The 21,650-nt window shown below is 43.7% G+C and overlaps 2 protein-coding genes across 4 annotated transcripts in view; one reads left to right on the top strand and one right to left on the bottom strand.

Annotated features, from left to right (window-relative positions):
- Positions 1-21,650, top strand: part of RAB3GAP1 (RAB3 GTPase activating protein catalytic subunit 1) — a 150,608-nt gene that overhangs the window by 118,936 nt on the left and 10,022 nt on the right. For 2 of the 3 annotated variants that reach the window (XM_027132338.1, XM_027132345.1), the window contains 2 exons: positions 1,316-1,418; positions 4,770-6,218. In XM_027132338.1, the coding sequence (XP_026988139.1) occupies positions 1,316-1,418; positions 4,770-5,006 (340 nt within the window). In that variant the 3' untranslated portion in view covers positions 5,007-6,218. Of the gene's footprint in view, positions 1-1,315; positions 1,419-4,769; positions 6,219-10,943; positions 11,061-21,650 lie in introns of those variants that run through there. The other variant, XR_003438314.1, reaches the window with a different exon arrangement.
- The window catches only part of ZRANB3 (zinc finger RANBP2-type containing 3), a 297,735-nt gene continuing 287,578 nt past the window's right edge, over positions 11,494-21,650 (bottom strand). Inside the window, exon 22 of the mRNA XM_027132316.1 lies at positions 11,494-12,966. The gene's annotated coding sequence lies outside the window, so the exon portion shown is untranslated. The remainder of the gene's footprint in view (positions 12,967-21,650) is intronic.

Raw genomic sequence — 21,650 nt, 5'->3', positions numbered from 1 at the left:
TTTCCATTCCTCCCACTTTTAGAACGAAGGCTTCCAGGTCTCTCTTTCTAGGAGTGTCCTTGTTCGCTCTTGGAGTAGTTGCCTGTGGAGGAACTGGCTGTTTACTCTTTGTTACTTGCAGGGCCCCAGAGCTTTGCTTTCCACTCTCACTGTTCCTTAAGTACAGGCAGAGGTGTTCTGAAACTATTTCTGCTGAATATTCCTAGTTTTTACACAAGATTTACTAAAGAGTTACTAAATCTTCTGAACCAGATTTGTGGTAGCAAATGTGCATACCTTCTGTGCTTTGTGAATGTGTTTTGAAAGAGTGACCAGATGGCCTCTCCATGATGAGGCAAATGATTGGGTCAGTCTTTTCCTCCTTCCAAGATTTGGACCATTTCGAAGGGATCCTGTCACTGTGGGTCCCTGTCCATTTTTTGTCTGAGGTACTTGAAAGGACGATGTTGTTTCAATAAGTGATAAAGTGTTTCCAAATTAGCTACTTGAGCAGCTTGAATTCGTTATAACTAAAATTTTCATCAGTCTTTCCATGAGAAATGGCATTATTGATGATAATTAATATTATATGACAAGGCATTTGCTATAGCTTTTAACAAGTTCTTGTTTGAATATTATATTTTTTGTTGAAATTTTTGCCCAGCCTTCTTTGCTCTTGAAAATTCCTTCCTCTTAAATGAGAAGAATATGCTCTAATCACAGGAATTGTTTCTAAGATAGCAGTATGAGTTAGTGAGCAGGTGGTGCAGAGTTGGTGGCTCTGTGCCTTCGACTCTCTTAGCTCCACCATACGTTGTCTGTGATATACTTGGAAGTAGAGTGTTTCTAGCACATAATGGCACAGCTTACAATTGAGACTTTGCCCAGCAAAACATGTATTTTAAGCACATGCACACACACGCACTCACACTCACTCATACACCTTAAAAGAACAAAAATAAGAAATAAGGACCATTGCTTTGCTGTATAAATTAAACATGGTTTTTGTTGTTAAAAATATTTTTAAAAATCTTTTATTTAGTGTAGCATCTTCTATAGTCTGAAAGAAATAGACTGAATATTTTTTTCTTACACTTTGACAGAGATGGGCTTTTAAAAAAATTTACAAAAACAGTTGAAAGGCAGTAAGATTGTCATTTGAGTCGATTTTAATTCCAAATGTTGATCTGTCCTGTTAAAAAATTTCCACTCCAGCCTTGGTGTAGGGTTTGCCAGTATCATTTTGACGGTTTGTCCCCGAAATGAATCAGGGAGGATTGACCCAGTGTGAACTGAGCAGCTCGTTTTCTATCCTTTCATTACCTCTCTCTTCCAGGTTTGTGAGTTGCCTTTTGGAGCAACCTGAGGTGTTAGTTGTCGGTGCAGGAAGAGGACACGCTGGCAGGATCATTCACAAGCTGTTTGTGAATGCTCAGAGGGTATGTGAGATTCCTTATTGACTGTGTCATGATCTCTCCAGGACTCTGCTCAGTAAGGTACTGTTTTGATTCCCACACATGGCCGATTCTACAGCTGCTAATAACAGCATTGGATTCGAACACTGAAGAAATAATGACTCTCAACAGTAACTTTTTAGTCTTTGAAATCCATCTGCTTTCTTACATGTTTAAATAAAATGATAAGTTTATTTTAGTACCAAAATTTCAGAAGTTAAAATGGCCTGAAATTCCTTGTTAACGAATCTGATAGGGACTTGTTTAGCAATGGCCAGTGCTGTGCTGTGGAAAAAATGTTTACTACTTTCAAATTAGAGTTTAGTTTTACCAGTTTTAAACTCCATGTACTGCAATGGATTCACAACTTAGCTTGGAGTTAGTAAATCTAACTATTCTTAAAATGGTGAAGAGATCTAACTTCAGAGGGTTCCTAAGAAGGAAAAGCAAGATTCAGATTTTTAGGACTATGGAAAACAGTCTTCAGCACAGAAAGAAAGCTCAATTTGAAAACTTTCCTGGGTCATTAGCTCTACTGATAAAAATTTTAAAAATCGTATAGTACCTCTGACATTCTAAAACTGTTACGATTTGGATTTTTATGAGGATGGTATTAGTTATACTTTGGGTTGATTCTCTCTGTACTGATCTTGTTTACTGGTTAAGAGGTGCTGGTATTCCGTAGGTGATTCTCACATCAGGACTCATTAAAGATTATGATAAAAGTATTTTGAAGTGTACTAAATACAGGGTGCCCCTTATGTAGCACTGTGATGACACTAGAATGGCCCAGTTTTGAAGGTATAATTCTCACAGTCAAATGAGAAAAAGAATTTTCGTGGGTTTACACATGGAATAAAAACTTCATAATCTCCTTTGAGTCGGTCTGGAGTGCATCGAATATATGAATTTGAATATATTGAATTTGAATATATTCAAAATCATAGCCAAATATACTGATAGAAATTTTAGCAAGAACTAAAACCTGAGATTATTTATGGGGTGGCCCGCTAAATTTAAGGATTTCAAGTTAAAAACCAAATATTTCCTTATAAATTAAAGTTCTAGGAAACAATAGATGCTTACTTTGATTTATTTTGTTTTTCTCTCTGGCATGAAACCAGAACCAAGTCTGTTTTCACATCCTGTGATATATTTGCCAGTTTACTAGCCAGCGCTTATAAGCACATTTCCTTGTTAACACCAATATGAATTTTCCTTATACTGCAAAAATTCTTTCATTTTTTAAAACCTGTGTGTTACGACAATTTAAAATCTGAAGTATTTATAAAATATTTTTAATGCTGAGAGTAGAACACTCTCATTGTTCTAAATACGTAAGCAAAATTATTTTCCCCAATATGGAAATAAGCTTTTTCCTTGAGACTGTAAGTAAAGTCTTACTGTAAAAATTTGGATAATACAGAGAATTATAATGAAAAATTAATGACACTGAAAAATGAATCACATTAATCTCACTACCCACTGGTGATCACTGTCAACATTTAACATCTAGTATATACAAATATATGTAAATTTTACAAAATAGGATTATATTATATAGTTTACTTTGTTCTTACTTTCCGCTCAATGTAATTATCTTTCTGCATTAGTAAATATAAGAGTGTATCATCTTTTCCCTGGGCTCATTGTATAGCTAATCCCCTTTAATGGATACTGAAATCGTACATTCATCCCACATTTTATAATTTTAAAATATTTTAAACTTTCAAACCTTGAAGTGAATGTTTTTAGGGAATTGGCAGACTGTAATCCATATAACAAGCACCTGGTTGGTACATTTTTAAACTCACCTTTTAAATATCTGGCTAATTAATAGAAACCATTCAAATTTATTCACATAATTTTTCATAATTGATACTTTATATCAATTCTATTAAATCAAGATGTTAACTTTTTTAAAGTTATAAAATTTCACTGAAAATATTTTATAGCCTACAGTAATTTTACATATTTAGAACTTTTCCTTAAAATCATACATTTTAATAAACTTTCATCATGATTTTGTCAGTGGTATATCCATATTTAAATGGAATTCAGCAAACAGACCACTGATTGGATTTTGCCTTAGTCTTTCTAAATTGAATAAGTCAGACATCTAGTCTTAAATTCATTGGGTTATCTATTTTTCAAGACATGAGTACTTTTTTTAGTATCTTAATCTTTGGGAAAAGAGCTGGATTTTTGCTGAATCATTTCCCCATTAAGTGACACTCTGTACGTTGCCTCTTTAGCCATCAGATGCATGAGTAGTGAGATTTGTCTGCTCAGTTGGACGGCTAGGTGTGTTGTATGTGGTGTGTTTTTGTCTTGATATTCTTTTGATAGGATCATGTTCCTTAACGTAGTGCATGCTGTCTCTGAAATAATCTTGCAGTCTCTTGTCTAGCTCTTTTTAAACCATCTTGCTTGTTTCCCTTTCATCACTGTTTCTTTTCTCACCCTTTCTCAAGCTGACTGAATCTTCTGATGAGGTAACAAAATAGCCTTTGTCCCTCATAGTTCCTTGTTCCTTCCCATCCCTCTAACTTCATAAGGTCATTAAGACTAACCAACCACCTCTTTAGCAGTCTGGGTTTGGCATACCTTTCTTGCTGGTGTTTAGCATAACATGATTTCATATTTCCATTGCCAAAGCAATTATTTTTTTCCAAATTGATGGTATTGTGAAAGAAACATAGTGATCAGAGTTAAAATGAAAGCTCTAGTTGAATACGTATTTTATTCAATTATAATGAAAAAATAGATGCCTTTAATATTGAGAACTTCTCTTGTGGCCACTGCTACATTTCATGGACCTCTGTCACTTCCGCGTTACATTAGTCACCCACCCAGCAAACAAAACCAGTGTCCTCAGTTTTAATTTGACAAATGAACCTTAAAAAGAATTGAAAGAATCGGTAAAAAAAATCATCTTTCCAGACTCTGGAGAGCAGCATTTCCTTACTGGACTGAGGACATCAGACTTGGACTTGGGTCATTGCTAGAAGAAATGTATAGAAACCAGAACAGCTCCATTGTCCCTCTTCATCAGATGTCTGAATATGGCCCTCACTTTCCAAAGCAGATTGCCTGGCAGTCATTATCTTCTGTCTGTGTCACCAGTTTATTTGTAATCTCTGGCTGCTCATGCAGTGTTTCAAGCTTCTTGCATTTTCTGTGTTGTGATTTTTGAGCAATCATAACATAACTGACTGCATTACTGAGTAATGTAGAACATTTTAATGTATTTATCATGCTTATTCAGCTGTCCTTCAAAATGATCTGAGTTTAGCATTCGGCCTGCTCTTGAACTAGCATGTGATTCTCTTCAAGGCTGCAGCCATGGCTCCGCCGGAGGAGGATCTGAAGAGGATGGTCCCCCCAGAAGAGAAGAGGCAGAACCTGGTGGCAGACTTCCCACCTGCTGCGGGCCGGGAGCTCATTTTGCGCACGACCGTGCCCCGCCCCGCTCCCTACTCCCGGGCTCTGCCTCAGCGCATGTACAGTGTCCTCACCAAAGAGGATTTCAGGCTTGCAGGTGCCTTTTCATCAGATACCTCCTTCTTCTAATCCTTCTAGAGTTCCCTCATTTGTGGCTTCACAGACAATGCTAACCCCTTCTGTGGGAAGGAGGTTGTGCCAGTCAGAACCTGAGAGGCCATGAAGAGGACCTGTCCAGTTTGGTGATCAAGAATCATACCAGCATCTGAGAGACTTTCCACTGGGCTGTCTAGGGTCTTGTGGGGGCAGAGGAATGGGCTTCAGCTATTGAAAGATTTCTTTCCCAAAGAGATGGCCCTTGTTGTTTGGGGGATGGGGGGGACCAGAACAACAGCAGGAGGTCTGTGTACTCCCTCCAGCAGGATTGTGTTCATTTCTTCTTTTCCATGACTATCCCTTAGGCTATTGCCCTACATTCATAGTCTCTGTAAACACCTATTATATTTATTAGTATCAAGTATGCAAAGTAGAGTACCAGTTAACTCGGATTTCTGGATATTTTGGTGGTAGCTTCTACTCCCAGAATCTGTTTTTAAAATACTAAATGACATTCTGTTTATTCAGTCACCTGGTGGCCATCTTTACTGTACTAATTGACTTTTGATGAGCATTTTGAATATTCTAGGAGAAAGCCCGGAATTTCACAGTCTATGTGTTTTTCCATGTAACTGTGACTTAAATGTATTCCTTCCGATAAAAAAACTATATATTAAATGTCACTGCAAATTAGTTTTATATCTCTCGTAAGGTTTGTTTCTCTGACTTGTTTTTTCTTTGGTTGCCCTGGAAGATATCACCCTGCAGATCATTGTTCTCTCTCTTGCTGTACAACATGCATTCCTTTTTTTGTGGTTGCTTGCAGTATTTAATGAAGCAGAGATGAGCACACGCTAAAAATATAGCCTCTGAACGTAGAAATTATCGTGCAGTTAGTATAATTTGGCATATGTGCTAATGTAATGAATAGAAGATTACTTCAGTGAACTATTTTGCTTTTGTATTATAGTTAAAATGAAGATAATTGATGGGGGATGTGTAGCACCCAGCATAAGGATAACAACAACATATTTCTAGTTATATGACGATCAAGATTTATCAAGTCTGTGTTGCTATATGGCCTCTGTTCAGTAATCTTAAATCTATTTTTAGGGCTAAAATTCCCACTTTAATCCAAAGTAAAAAATGATTATACTGAAGCATAGACCTTGCCTATGTAACTTTAAAGAATTAATAGAGCTCTGTAAACCCTATGTTATATTATTTTCGTTAAAAAATGTAAATATGTGTGTACATATATGTATATATATGCATATATATATATATATGTATGTATGTATGTATGTATGTAGTATAGGAGGCTCTAGCTGATTACCTCCTGGCCTTCACAGCACTCTTCTCTGAGATGCTGGATTTGACTGCTGCTGGTAAACCACACAGTGCAGCCTGAGGACTGAGCGCAGTACCAAGGAGAAACATACCTTTCAAGGACAGCGTTTGTCTGCTTTCTAATGAGGAAGTTAATAACAAAAAAACATTTTTCAAAGAGAGGTTGGACTTTAAAAAGGCGTTGTGAATCTAATAAAAGGGAAGGTGTTGCTTTCTCTGGCTAATTTTCTCTTCTTTTCTCCCCTCCAGTGGGCATTTTGTTCTTATTTCAATTAGTTTTATGCTGTCTCAGATTTTCTTAAATATTTGCAGCCTGCTGAGTCTTGCAGGGATCTCAGGAACACTTTGTGCCTTTTTTAATGACATTATCCCATTTTACTTTTATTATAGTTAATGTGTTTGTTGATTTTAAGATATTTTAAAGTATCTACTTTGTATCAGGTACTGTACTAGGCAATTAAGGTAAAACAGAAACCGAACATACTCCCTCCTTTCAGTGACCTTCCCATCAGGTAGGGAAGACTGAGGTAACATTGCTATAAAACGGAGAGTGCAGTCAACTCGACGGTATGAACTAGAGGTCCAACGTTTATTTAGTAATTCATTCATTTGTTTGTAGTGGAGACTAATACATGCAGTAATAGTGAATAGAGGACTTCCCTGGTGGTGCAGTGGTTAAGAAGCCGCCTGCCAACGCAGGGGAAATGGGTTGGAGCCCTGGTCCGGGAAGATCCCACATGCTGCGGAGCAGCTAAGCCTGTGCACCACAGCTACTGAGCCTGTGCTCTACAGCCCGCATGCCGCAACTACTGAGCCCGTGTGCCTAGAGCCCATGCTCTGCAGCAAAGAGAAGCCACCGCAATGAGAAGCCCGCGCACCACAACAAAGTAGTCCCCGCTCGCCACAGCTAGAGAGCCCGCGCGCAGCAGCGAAGACTCAACACAGCCAAAAATAAATAAATTTGTGTTTTTAAAAATAGTGAATATGAGGGGTTATGGGAGAGGTTTTTCAGTCAGGCTTTAGGGATCAGGGAAATCTTTCTAGAGGAGATGATTTGTAAGTAGGAGCTGAGGTGGGAAGTATGGAAAATTGCTTGCAAAGAAGAACTACAGTTATTTCCCCGTCCCTGTACGCTTGCCCTAATTGTGATTGTGCCGCTGCTCCCATGAAGTGGACTTTATCTTTCCAGCCCTTCATTCTGGACTTTGCCGTGTCTTTCTTTGGTCAATGGGGTGTTAGCAAGCGTGACACAGGCAGAGACTTGAAAAGTATTTGCACGTTGAGGTTTGCCTTCTCTTCCTCCTGGGAACTGTGAGACATGCAAAGAAGCCTGCAGAAGGAAGAGAGAGTTGGCGTGGTCTTTTATGCTGCAAAAATGAACCGATACAGGAGGGCGTAGGAAGATTGTTACGGGTAGAGAACACAGAATGTGCAGAAAACTCAGGAGCAAAGGAAAATGTATCTTTGGAGAATAGCCAGCATTTCAGTTTGGCTGGGTGAGGTACCCAGAGTAGAAAGAGGCAAGATGTGAAGATGGTGAGGTCACTGAGGTGAGATGAGGAAGTTCTGGGTAAACCACAGCAAGAAGTTAGGGCCGTGTCTTTGGGGCACTGGTGAGTCAAGAGTTTGAAGCAAGGGAGTGACGTGGTGGGTTTTAGACCCACCTCTCTAAATGGATTGGAGAGGCTAAGAAGTATTTACACGTCCTAGATCTGGTACTAAATTGGAAAGTAGCAATTATATCATCAGTGGCTTTTTCCCCCTCCTTTGTGCTTTGTAACATGTTGCAGAGAGCCTGACAAGTGCTTGTGGAACCAACAGGAAGTGTCCTCACGTGGGCCCTCCCACTTTATGTGTCCCTGTACCACCATAGTAATCCAGATTTTTCTTCAGGATGGGATTTTTAAAACTCTCTAAGCATTTATTTTTATATTCCATTCATTAGTTCAGCAGACGTTTATTGAGTGCCAGCTATGTGCCAGGTACTGTCCTAGGCGATGGGGATACAGCAGTGAACAGGACAGGTAAAAGGCCCTCAATGGCGTTTACATCAAGGGATAAGTATGATCAAATTACCTGAGTGGGGGGATAGTGGTTTATGGACAGGTGATAAAGGAAGGCCTGTGAAGCAGTGACATTGAACAGAAACCTGAATGAAGTGAGGGAGTTGGCCTTGTGGGCGCCTGGGAGATGACCCCAGACGGGATAGAAAAAGGCAGAGGTATGAGTAAACGTGGTATGTCAGAGGCGCCGAGAAAAGGCCAGAGTGGCCAGGGAGCAGAGTAGGGGAGGGAAAAGGATGAAGAAATGAAAGTTGGGCAAAGGTGCAAAGACCAGATCACACTAAACATTAGGAGTTGGGATTTGTTTTCTTGATTGAAAGGGAAAGCCAGTGGAGAATTTTGAAGGGGGCGGGCGGGTGGGGCATGGTGTCATGATCTGACATTTGGAAACTCTTCACTCTGGCTGCTGTGTGGAGAATACACTGCAGAGGCAGGGGTGCAAGCAGTGAAACTAGGAGTGTTGATGGTTTGCACTGGAGTGGTAGCAGCGGAGGGGGTAAAATGTGATCAGATTTGGTACACGTTTTGGAAGCAGAATGCACAGAATATGCTGACGGAATTACTGAGGGTATGAGAAAGAGTCAAGGGTGAGCTGGAAGTTTGGGGCCTGAGTAACCGAGTGATGCTGTCACATACTGAGATGGGGAAGGCTGAGGGGAGAGCAGGTTTGCAGGGAGGATGCAAATAAAGATTTGGAGTTAGGACTTGCTAACTCTGAGCTAACAATTAGATCTACCTGGGGGAGCCAGCGTCTGGGGTGGCCGCAGTGGCTCCCCGCCTCCTCCCTCCTGGGATTCACACCCTTATGTAGTCTCCACCCCAAAATTGTACCAGAGCTGGGCTTTGTGGTGAGAAGAACACGGAAAAAGTGTTGGTGTGTCACTCCCAAGATTAGGTTAGGAAAGACACGCGTCTCAGAGTGGCTTTCTCTCTCGGATCATTCACTCTGGGGGAAGTCGACTGCCAGGTTGCAAACAACCCTAGGGAGAGGCCCACATCCTGAGGAATGGGGGCTCCTGCCAGAAGCCATGTGAGCTTGGAAGTGGATTCTCCCCAGTCTCAGAAGACTGCAGCCTCCTGAGGGACCTTGCACCAGAACTGCCAGGCTAAGCTGCTCGTGGTTTGCCGACCCTCAGAAACCGTGAGAGAATGTTATTTTAAGCTTCTGAATTTGGGGGCCATTTTATACAGCAATAGATAATTAATACAGTTAGAAGTGATTGTGTAAGTTTGGAGTTTAAGGAAAAGGTTAGGGCTTGTGCTATAAATTGGGAAATTCAGATACAGTACTTAAGCCATAGGACAGTATGAGACCACTCAGAAGTGAACACAATGCAAAGAGATGGTCTGGGGATTGAACCAGATATCAGGAAGAGGAGGAGGACGGCCAGAGGACACAGGGAAGGAGTAACCACTGATGTAGAAGGAAAGCCAGAAGTGTGATGTTCTAGAAGCCAAGGAAAAAAAAAATTGAAGGAGGGAGTTGATCAACTGGGTCAAATGCCATTGAGACACTGAGTAAGATGCGGCCTAAGCACTGACTGGTGCGTACCTGTGCTTGCAGAGTAACAAATGCAATCAGAGAGGTAATACAGTTCTTACTGGGAAAGAACAGAGGTGACCACTGGGTGGGAAGATTCGTGTCCCCGCCAACCAGTGCTGCACTTAACACTTCCTCCCTATACCAGATGGGGTTTTGGTTGCTGTGTACTCCTCCTTGCCAGGAACTGAAGGACTACTCAGCTGGGTGAGTAGGGGGTGGGTGCAGGAGGGTAGGATGAGGGAGAGGGCAAGAGCATGAAGCCAGTTCAGTCTGTTTCAAGCCAACTGTAACCCGCTCTTGCTGCCTGCGCATTTCTTCTGGGCATGCAGGGTCATGGATAGGACTTGGCATTCAGCAAACAGTGAACGAATGAATGCATCTCAGTGGCAAAACTTGTCTTTGAATCTTCTCAACTCAATTTCTTTGTCACTGGGCACCATAAAACCAGAGTGTCGCAGGATATTAGCTCCTGAAAGCCAAAGGCTGCTGCCAGCATTTCTCTAGCTCTGAGAAGTGGAGCTTGGCATCAGCCTGTGAAAGTGGGCTGGCCTAATTCTTGAAATACAAAATAAAGCTAGTTCATATTAACACAACTACTTTGCCAGCAGTTTTTCCCCTGGGAGCTTGTGATGTCTGACTGGTGGTCGTGGGTAAATTGCCCCATGAAGGCTGGCCTACTGCAGGGATCATTTCTGGGCTGAGCTTACCTGCCAAGGAGGGCAGCCGGACCGAAGGCCCCTGCTTGGCCCCTACCTGGAGAGGACAGGAACGTGGCTCAGTCTCTGATTGGGTCTCTGGGGACGCGCCCCTCTCGTCCCCTCCCCGAGGCCAACCTCGGCAGTTCCTGGCAGAGATCTTAATGTCGCCTCAGAGGCACATTTCCCTCTGCTGCTTTGTGGCTGAGTGAGCCTCTCAAAGGAAGGTACATATCTGCCCTATCAGGTTGAAAAAAAAAAAAAGCTGGATTTTTTTTTTCATGCAAAACCATGATAGAATGTTTATTTTTTGTTTAAGTTTGCAGGTTTGTCTCCATCTTTGTCCCATAATAAGGTAGACGAATGGCCTGTGAGGGAGCCATGTGCAGGCTGGGCCGGCTGGTGCTGCAGATGCTGTTAACTGGGTTCAAAGCTGGTGAGTTGACCGTCTATAGTACTGAGCAGGCCTGTGATAAAAAGTATTTCCCAGGAGAGAAAAAGAGAATTCGTCACTATTAGTTTCCTAAGGCTGCGGTAACAAAGTATCACAACCTGGGTGGCATAAAAATGGCAGAAATTTATTGTCTCACAGTTCTGGAGGCTCCAAGTTGGAAATCAAGGTGTTGGCAGGACGGTGCTCCCCCTGAAGTGTGTAGGGAAGGAGCCTGCCTTGCCTGTTTCTAGCTGCCGGTGGTTGCTGGCATCCTTGTTCCTTGGCTTCCAGCTGCAGCGCTTCTGTCTCTGCCTCTGTCATCACATGGCAGAGTGTCCCTCCACCCCACCGTTGAGTCTGTGTCTGTTTTTTTGGACACCAGCCATCCTGCTCCAGTATGACCTCATCTGAACTAGTTACATCTGCAGTGACCTTATTTCCAAACAAGGTCACGGTCTGAAGTACTGGGGTTAGGACTTCAACATATCTTACTTTTTTGGACGGGCGCTGGGGTCACAGGTCAACCCCTAAAAGCGTCGTTCAAAAGACATCCAGATGGATATGTGCCCCTCTAGTTGCTGGTAGGCCCTGGGCCTGATGGCAGAAGCACAGACCTGGCTTAGGAGAGATCAAATCCCAGCTTTTATCAGCCACAAGACGCCAAACCTCTTCCTCTGCAAGATGGGGTGTTACAAAAACTAAACAAGATAATATCTGAAAAGTGCCCAGCATGCTCCAGGTACTTAGCTGTACTAAGTGGCCCAGCTGTGGACGAATGACCGCTTAGCTGTTGGCTACAAGCTCTGGTTTTCACGTGACGACACGTCCAGCAGCCGGTGTTCATAGAGATGATGCAACGAGAGAGGGACTTCGAAATCTCCTACCCTCTCATCAAACGAGTGGTTTTCTTTTGATTCCTTTCCCCCTCCTTGGCACCCGGCTCCATGGAGGAAGTTACAGTTAAAGGCTGAGTAGACTTTATCGAGGCGGAGGGCTGAGGCAGGAACCTGGGAAGAGTCCTGGCTCGTTCCAGGCTGCAGGCTTATCTGCAGAGGCCCCTAGCCCCGATGCCAGTGTGGCCAGAGCAGAGAGGGAAGCGGTGGCCGGTTCAGCACCTCACATGCCCCTTTGGGGAGTTTAGAGCTTGTTGAGTGAGAACAAAGAAGCTCTGGAAGGTTTTCAGTAGAGGAACAGAGGTGTGAGACGAGACTCACCCATCAGGAGCTAGAGTGGTCGCCATGGTGATCCCCGCACGAGATGGCAGTGGCCTTGACCACGGCAGTAGTGAGGGGGTGAGAGATTCAGCAAGCGACACTGGCAGGACTTGGAGAAGCCGGGGTGGTGGGCAGTGAAAGCCGGGGTGAGTCTGGACGCCCTGCTCTGACCCCTGAGGGGCAGTGGCTCTGCTGGGAGAGGGACCCGTGGCTCGTAACCAGCCACCTGGCGGCACGACAGCCTCCAGCGAGGGTACCCGGCTGGGCGCTCCAGTGCGACCTGCACCCTGTCTGTCACCTGACAGGATGGGCTGCAGTCTCGCGAGGGAGCCCAGTGTTCCCAGCGTCAGGGAGCCCCAGTCTTACCGCTGGCTGATAACGGGGGAGGGAGTGTGCACTGCGCGACTTACCTTTCCTTGAGCGGCCTCCGCTACAAACACTTGTCAGGACGCTGACCTGGGCTCCCTCCGTAGTCACATGATGTGACACACTGATGTGTCAATGTGGATCAGAGCTTTCCTCAGGTTCTTCAGCCATTTGACAGTTTGAGTAAATAATGACTTGTCAGTGCTATTTATTCACATTCCTCTTTCTCAGCCCTGTTTTTGGCCCAGAACACTCTTTATTTTTGTCCGTGTTACATAATGAGGGAACGGCATTCTTAGTAACCCACTGTCACTCCTGTGTTATCTTGCCTACATGAAAAAAGGAAATATTTTTAGAGTGTGAATTTCCCAAACGTCCTCTACTATTTCTGGGGCTGAAGGCATAACGTCATGGCGGGAGGGTGGCATGGGGAGAGGGCCCAGTCGTCTCCTGTTTGGCCGGGGCTGACCCTGGGCCTCAGGAGCTGCCTGGACATCCTGTCTGCCCCATCCTGTCCCGGCTAAGTGGCGGAGGCTCCTCTCTGCCCAGGGTTTTACGTGTTCAGCAGCGGATTCAGGAGCCTAGGAATAATCTTAATTGATATTCTTCATTCCTATTGTTTCAGGATATTCAAAAGAGTGGTCGGGGCGGGGGGAATGACCACAAGCAGTGAACCCCTCTTCTTAAGCACACAAGTGACAGGCTCATCCCCTATGTGGGGGGTGCCTGTCAAACCGGGGAGGCGAAAGTGCCTTGCATAAGTTTGAAAGGCTCCTTCCTGGCCGGCCATCTGGAGGCTTCCCTGAAATGGGTGTGACGGGGCCAGTGAAGTCCCAACAGGATGGGCTCGGCTGAGCCAAAGAACGTCTATAAAAGCAAATCTGGGGGCTGCCCTGGGGGCGCAGTGGTTAAGAATCCGCCTGCCAATGCAGGGGACCGGCGTTCGAGCCCTGGTCCGGGAAGATCCCACATGCCGCGGGGCAACTAAGCCCGTGCGCCACAGCTACTGAGCCTGCGCTCTAGAGCCTGAGAGCCACAACTACTGAGCCCACGAGCCACAACTACTGAAGCCCGTGCGCCTAGAGCCCATGCTCTGCAACGAGAAGCCACTGCAATGAGAACCCCTCGCACTGCAACGAAGATTAGCCCCCGCTCGCCGCAACTAGAGAAGAGCCTGCACGCAGCAATGAAGACCCAACACAGCCAAAAACAAAAAAGTTTGTCCAAAGAGCCTGGGCGTTTCAGGTCTTGCCAATCTGGCTGGAGAGCCAGACATGTTTCCTTCCTGTGTTTATGGGATTCCCCAACAGCGTCCTGGTTGAAAACCACTTCTGGAAGCTGGTGCACAACCACCTGTGGGGAAAGGTGACCCACCTCTAGGCTGGGAGGAGTCGAGACAGACCTCCCTGGGCTGTAATGGGAACAGTTGACCCAGCAAGTCCTGTGGGAGAGTCAGGAGACAGGGGACCCTCACCACTGAGAAGTCATCTGAAACCTTTGCAAATGGCCTCATTATACATGATCTTAGGGCAGATCATCTCCCACAGTTAAATAAACTACTCCAGAGTTTCTCAAACATGAACAATGTATGGTGCCTCTTAAAGGACGAGCTTCTTGCAGACCCTGGCATTGCCTTTGGCTCACTTAGCAGCACTGTGATAGTAATCTCAACTGGGGACGTAGGCACCCCAATCTTCAGAGGAGCCAGAATAGCTGGTAGTCATCGCTTAGATTATCACTGAAATGAAAAAACACTTTTAAAAGGATCAGAGAACTCAGACCCCAGAGACTACATTCTCAGACCCTGTGGTGGGAGAAAGGCCTGTGCAACCTGTGGGACATGGCAGAGAGCTGCTTCCAGGTGGAAACACAGTACATTAGCTTAATACTCACAGTCCTGTGAAAAATGAGCAACACCCAGCTGAAACTACACATCCTCTCCAAGGGTTTACTGCACACAAGATGTTCCTGGCCTGAAGAAGTATACTTAGGCCCATGGGCGCAGCTGTTCTCCTAGCCCTCCTCCCACCTCTGTGGAGAGGACAGTTCTAGGTCTGTCTATGACCATCGTACGTACTCTCAGGGTTAGTGATGGGAGGAGCTGTGCAGGGTGGAAGCAGCTAGTCTGAGAGCTGAAGGGCCTAGCCAGATGCACGGGAAGGTCAAAGGTTCAGTCCACATGCATGTCTCGGGTGCAGCTTGAGGTAGCCATGACGTGTGGTCACTAGGCTGATGCACGGATTTGAATCATTTCTGGAAATAAGAAGGCTAGTGGGTGACTCTAGCTGACCACGCAGCATCTGCCTCTCCATGTTCACGTAGGTTCCATGAGAAAAACTGGCTCTGTAAAGAAAGCAAGCTAGAGGGGGAAGAGATTTAGTAAAAGGGTGACTGGATGTTTGTGTCCCCCTGGAATTCATATGTTGAAATCCTAATCCCCAGTGTGATGGTGTTAGGAGTTGGGGTCCTTTGGAAGGTGATTAGGTCATGAGGGTGGAACCCTAACAAATGGGATTAGTGTTCTTATAAAAGAGACCCCAGAGAACTCTCCCCCTCTTCCTGCCGTATAAGGACACAGTGAAAAGTCAGCAGCTGGTGTCCCAAAAGAGGGCCTTCACTAGACCTTGGCCATGGTGGCACCATGATCTCAGATTTCCAGCCTCCAGAACTGTGAGAGATAGATTTCTCTTGTTGATAAGCCACCCAGTTTAGGTATTTTGTTATAGCAGCTTGAGCTAAGACAGGCTGGCTTTAAATTAAAGAGTGGTTTTCAAATTTTTGGTTGGTTAGTGATGTAATTAAACACAATGAATATAATACAGCATTAGTGGCAGAACTTTATAAATGACTTCAGGCTTATATTTACATCATCATTAAAGGTCACATATTTTTCAATTTCATGCGGAAAAGTATTGGTTAGAGGGATGCAGTTGGGTTCTTTTGGTTGTAAGCAATAAAGACCAGAAGTAAGGATTCATGGGGAGCAGTGAGGGCCATGAAATGAAACTGAGCCATCATAGGCCTGACCACGTGGAGTCTAGAGTCTGGGGTTTCGGATTTGGGTCAGCTCTAGAGAATCTTTGCAGCAGGAATTCCTGGCTTCTCACCCTAGTGTATGACCGTGAATGTGACTTGGCTCCGAGTAACTGTCTTTCTGTCCCTGTACGAGCTGGCTTCCTCCTCTTGTCCAGTTTGATTCCTCTGGACTTTCCGCTTGCTCAGGGTCCATGGCAAGTTCTCCAGCTTCTACATCACCACTTTTCAATACCACCTTCTGTTGATAACTAGCTCGGTCTTTCACTTTTCTAGTTCCATAGAGAAGCATCCAATCAGCCCACTTCACCTTTTCATCCAGCCTGTTAGGCATAATTTGTGGGCCAGCCTTGGGTTGTCCCTTCAGCTGTGGTGAGAAATGTTCATGGATATCACATGCTTACTGCCCCCTTAGGAGGGTCATGAACCAGAAAGAATCCTTTAGAAGATGGTGTGGCTGTAACTCCAGCATGGTTGGGTTTACGATTTTAGTTATTCCTGAAGGTTTCTATTTAACTTTTTTTTTTTTGAAACTTAGAAAGTTGCAAGGATAGTACAAAGAAATCCTGTAGATCCTTTACCCAGATTCACCCATTGTAAATATTTTGCCATTTTGGTTTTCTAGGCCAAGTTATCTGTGTTAGATAGACATTATGAATCCCCCATCCCCCTTCTGCCCACCTTAACGTTTCCTCCCCACCACGTTCTGATGGAGAGAAATGACCAAAGCTATGTGTGGTCGATTCTCAGGAAAAAACTTGTCAGAACAGTCACTGAGCTGATTTAGGAAATACATTTTCAAATCTGAATCCTCCTTATTAGATGCTGTAGTGATCTAGTGATATTTTTATTATGTATGACAAAATCAGTGCAATTAAAGTTTAAGGAAAGATAAAGAAAATGGCATCCTAGATACTCTGAAAAACCATACCCATAGCAACTGAAATTCTGGATAAATGTCTTTTAAAATGCATACGATGCAGATTTTAGTATATGTGTTGCCGAAGCGAGCACATATGCAGATTTTAATTTTTAAAAAAGATACAATTTACAATAGCAAAACACATTATTTACCTAGTGATAAATATGGCAAAAGATATGCAAGCTTTTTAAAGGAGAAAATAAATTAGGAGGTCTTGCTATATGAGATAGTAAGACGCCATAATGTTAAAGTAATTAAAAGAGTATGCTATTGACTCAAAGTAGTTCAACAGAACAGACAGAAACCCAGAAGTAGACCCAGACATATAAGGACACTTAAGTTCTGATAGAGACAGTAAGGCAGATCAGTGGGGAAATGATGGGATATTCAATAAATAGTGCTTGGACAAGAGGTCATCAAATGAAATTGGACCCATATATTACTCCATACTCAAAAATCAATTCCTGGCAGATTGAAGACTGTTATGTAAAAGGAAAACACATAAAATGTTTAGAATACTACGTGGGAAAGTAGCTTTAAATTTTTAGAGTAGGGGGGTCTTCTTAAATAAAACACAAAGAATATGACCCATAAAGGAAAAGACTGATAAATTTGGCTGCATTAATATTAATAAGGGAACTTCTGTTCAACAAACACCATAAAGAATGAGAGACAAACTACAGACTGGAAAAAGAGATTTGTCACAGTGAGATACCATTTCACACATACCAGATGGGCACAAATTTTAAAGTTAGATGATACTCAGGTGTTGACAAGGATTTCCAGCAACAGACACTCTTACCTATTGCTGGCAAGAGTGTAAGTTGGTACAACTTCGGAAGATAGTTTTGCATTCCCTAATAAAATCTGAACAAGTACATACCCTACAGCCCAGTAATCTGTTCCTGGGTGTGTACTGTAGGGAGTGGTTCTCAAAGTGTGGTCCCCAGACCAGCAACATCAGTATCTCCTGGGAACTTGTAGAGATGCACATTCTCCAGCCACCCAGACCTGCTGAGCCAGAAACTGCGGCTGGGGACAGTGGTTCTGTTTGTGGGGAAGGGAAGGAGATAACGGGAAGAGCATACAGGCGTTAAAGGTACTGGGGATAGCCTATTTTTAAGCTAGGTGGTGAGTTCACTGCTGTTCACTATTTTAAAAAATAGTATACTCAGTGGGAACTGAAAGTTTCAGTCACGTGAGATGTAGGACTGTGTGACTGAGAGGTAAATGAAATGACGAGCAAGCCTGCCCAACCTGCCGGCCAGTTCTGGGGGTCTGGCTGTCAGATCCAAACTTGTCTGGTCCATGAGGCAGTTTGATGCCAGTTTTTGGCGGCTTAGGTATCTACCCTGGCTTAAGTGTGGATGGGGACAATTCTGGATCTTATGACGGTGGAACTTCAAAGGGATTAGTAGGGAGGATTAGGAAATGCGGACACCTGCCTTTAGCCTCTCCACTCCAGGAGTCAGGGCTGTCTGCCATTTTGCCACCTGACCTCACCCTCCCCTCTGTGTCTCCTCTTCTGTCACACAGGATGAGACCTACGGCTAAAGGCCATATGGCAATGTCTTATATGCACCTTTTTATACGTATCATACAATAAAAAAAAGGTTTTGGTTCTGAACAGTAATTTTTTAAATCTCTTAGTTCATTTACATGGACATGTCTCATTTTTTAAAATTAATTTTTATTGGAGTATAGTTGCTTTACAATGTTGTGTTTCTTGCTGTACAGCAAAGTGAATCAGTCATACGTATACATATATCCACTCTTTTTTAGATTTACTTCCCATTTAGGTCACCACAGAGCACTGAGTAGGTTTCCCTATGCTATACAGTAGGTTCTCATTAGTTATCTGTTTTATACATAGCAGTGTATATATGTCAATCCCAATCTCCCAATTCATCCCAATCCCCCTTGGTAATCATACATTTATTCTCTACAGCTGTGACTCTATTTCTGCTTTGCAAATAAGTTCAGCTCTACCATTTTTCTAGATTCCACATATAAGCGATATTATATATTTTTCTCTCTTTCTGACTTACTTCACTCTGTATGACATTCTCTAGGTCCATCCACGTCTCTGCAAATGGCACTATTTCGTTCCTCTTTGTGGCTGAGTAATATTCAGTAAATGCTGGAGAGGGTGTGGAGAAAAGGGAGCCCTCCTGCACTGTTGGTGGGAATGTAAATTGGTACAGCCACTATGGAGAACAGTCTGGAGGTTCCTTAAAAAACTAAAAGCAGGACTTCCCTGCTGGTGCAGTGGTTAAGAATCCACCTGCCAATGCAGGGGACATGGGTTCGATCCCTGGGCCAGGAAGATCCCACATGCTGTGGAGCAGCTAAGCCTGTGGCCCACAACTACTGAGCCTGCGCTCTAGAGCCTGTGAGCCACAACAACTGAAGTCTGCCCACCTAGAGACCATGCTCTGCAACAAAAGAAGCCACTGCTATGAGAAGCCCATGCACCTCAATGAAGAGTAGCCCCTGCTCACTGCAACTAGAGAAAGCCCGCACGCAAGGAAGACCCAACACAGCCTTTGGGTCTTTTTATAAATTAAATTTATATTAAAAAAACCCCTAAAAGCAGAATTACCATATGACCCAGCAATCCCACTCCTAGGCATATATATCCAGAGAAAACCATGATTTGAAAGGATGCATGCACCCCGATGTTCATTGCAGCACTATTTACAATAGCCAGGACATGGAAGCAACCTAAATGTCCAGCGACAGGAATAGTTAAACAGGATGCAGCACATATGGACATGTCTCATTTACATGAGACATTTAGAAAGGTCATCTATCTTTACCCCAAAAAACTCTTGTAACATATTTCCCTGAAATAATGAGAGATGGTCAGTAGGTCATTCAGCCACATGACAGAGCAATAAGACTCACGTATAGGCCAATAAGACTCACGTATAGGCCTATAGGAATGTCTTCCAGGCAGAACCTGAAAATGTAGTACTGCCACCTCATTGGTGAATTCAGAATCTCTCAGTAATTATCTTGGAATAGATCATTGAGCAGACAGAAAACTTGCTATTCGTAACCACATACGTATTTGAGTTTGTCCTCTCCTTGATCACATGCCCCTTCCTCCAGCCCCCAAATGTAATCACTCTCTGTGAGTTTTCTGTTAGCCATGCCTTGCTTTTCTTTATACTTTCACCACACAGGAATGTGGTGTTAAACACATTCTTAGTGTTCCCCAACACATTATCAAGTTTGTGTGTTTTTGACCTTCATATAAATGAAATCAAAGTGTGTGTAGTCTTCCTGACTTGCTTGGATTGTAGTTTCTATTTGTGATAACCACTCATATGTTGACGTACATAACCTAAGTTTATTAATTTTCACAGCTGTATAGTGTTTTTTTTTTGTTTTGTTTTGTTTTTTTTGCGGTACACGGGCCTCTCACTGTTGTGGCCTCTCCCGTTGCGGAGCGCAGGCTCCGGACGCACAGGCTCCGCGGCCATGGCTTACGGGCCCAGCCGCTCCGCGGCACACGGGATCCTCCCGGACCGGGGCACGAACTCACGTCCCCTGCATCGGCAGGCGGGCTCTCAACCACTGCGCCACCAGGGAAGCCCTGTATAGTGTTTTGTTGTGGAACATATCCAGTTTATCCAATCTTCTTTAAGAACATTCGGGTGGTCCAGATATTTCGCTATTATAAACAGTGCTCTGTGAGCATTCTGGGGCCACTCCTCATCCACACGCAGTTTCTCTAGTGTATGTACCTGGTGAGGGATCTGCACCATCAACTTTATTGGATGATTCACAGTGTTTTCCAAAGTGGTTGAACTAATTTATACTCCCACTAGTTCTGGATGAGATTTTTTTTTTTACTCCATATTCTTGCTAGCTCTTGATATTGACAAAGATAAATTTTTTTAAATTAATTTATTTTTTGGCTGCTTTGGGTCTTTGTTGTTACACGTGGGCTTTCTCTAGTTGTGGCGAGCAGGGGCTGCTCTTCGTTGCAGTGCGCAGGCTTCTCATTGTGGTGGCTTCTCTTGTTGAGGAGCATGGGCTCTAGGTGCAAGGGCTTCAGTAGTTATGGCACTCAGGCTCAGTAGTTGTGGCTCGCGGGCTCTAGGGCGCAGGCTCAGTAGCTGTGGCGCATGGGTTTAGTTGCTCCAGCGGCATGTGGGATCTTCCCAGACAAGGGCTCGAACCCGTGTCCCCTGCACTGGCAGGCGGGTTCTTAACCACTGCACCGCCAGGGAAGTCCCGACAAAGATAAATTTTTTTAACCAATTCGATGCATGTGAAATGTTATTATGGTTTTAAACTGCATTTGCTGAGGTTTACCATATTGGGTTAGTTACCTTAAAAAGAAAAAAAAAATGCAGAAGTTCTCTTTGTCTTGCCCATTCGGCAGTATTATAAACAACTTTCCTGGAAGCAACTGGGATTCCACATGGATATTCACAGCATGATCCCCCCAAACGGAGCAAAACATCTTCAGGGTTGTAACATGAAGCTGAGCTGCTACCAGCACTGTTATTCAGAAGTGACAGGCTCCTTGCTAGATTGAGTGTGAAAGTGAAAGCCTTGCTGCTTCTAGAATGGAAGACAAGTACCAATGACTTGTGTGGACTCCAGTCCCTTCTAGAACCTTATGCCTGGAAGATACAACTCACTCACTTGCTGCATGGCAGCCTCTAGGATGGCTACAGGGTTTCCCTGTGGAGGCTTCTGCTTCAACAGTGGCTTCCCAGGTGTCTACACATTTCATGCTTGCCTTACAAGGGAAGGATCCATCCTAATCCAGTGGGCATTTTGAAAAAAGAAGGAACTGAAAGCCCTTCAGTAAAGAACAGAAAGTAAAGCCAAACCAAACTTAACTTCACAAATCTTTTTTTATAAGGTGAGAGTCTAGAGCTGGGTTGTTCAATATAGTGGCCATTGCCACCTGTGGCTGCTGAGCACTTGAAACATGGCTACTCCAACTGAGGAGCTGAGTTTTAAATTGTGTTAAATTTAATTAATTTAAATTGAGAAACTGAAGCAATATAAAATATTTTTCTGTTAAACACATTT

This window comes from Aethalodelphis obliquidens, unplaced genomic scaffold (genome assembly GCF_003676395.1).
Source record: "Aethalodelphis obliquidens isolate GAN/ISIS:26980383/991018 unplaced genomic scaffold, ASM367639v1 scaffold2, whole genome shotgun sequence".
NCBI lineage: Eukaryota > Metazoa > Chordata > Mammalia > Artiodactyla > Delphinidae > Aethalodelphis > Aethalodelphis obliquidens.
This window is presented reverse-complemented; position numbering and strand designations above follow the sequence as displayed.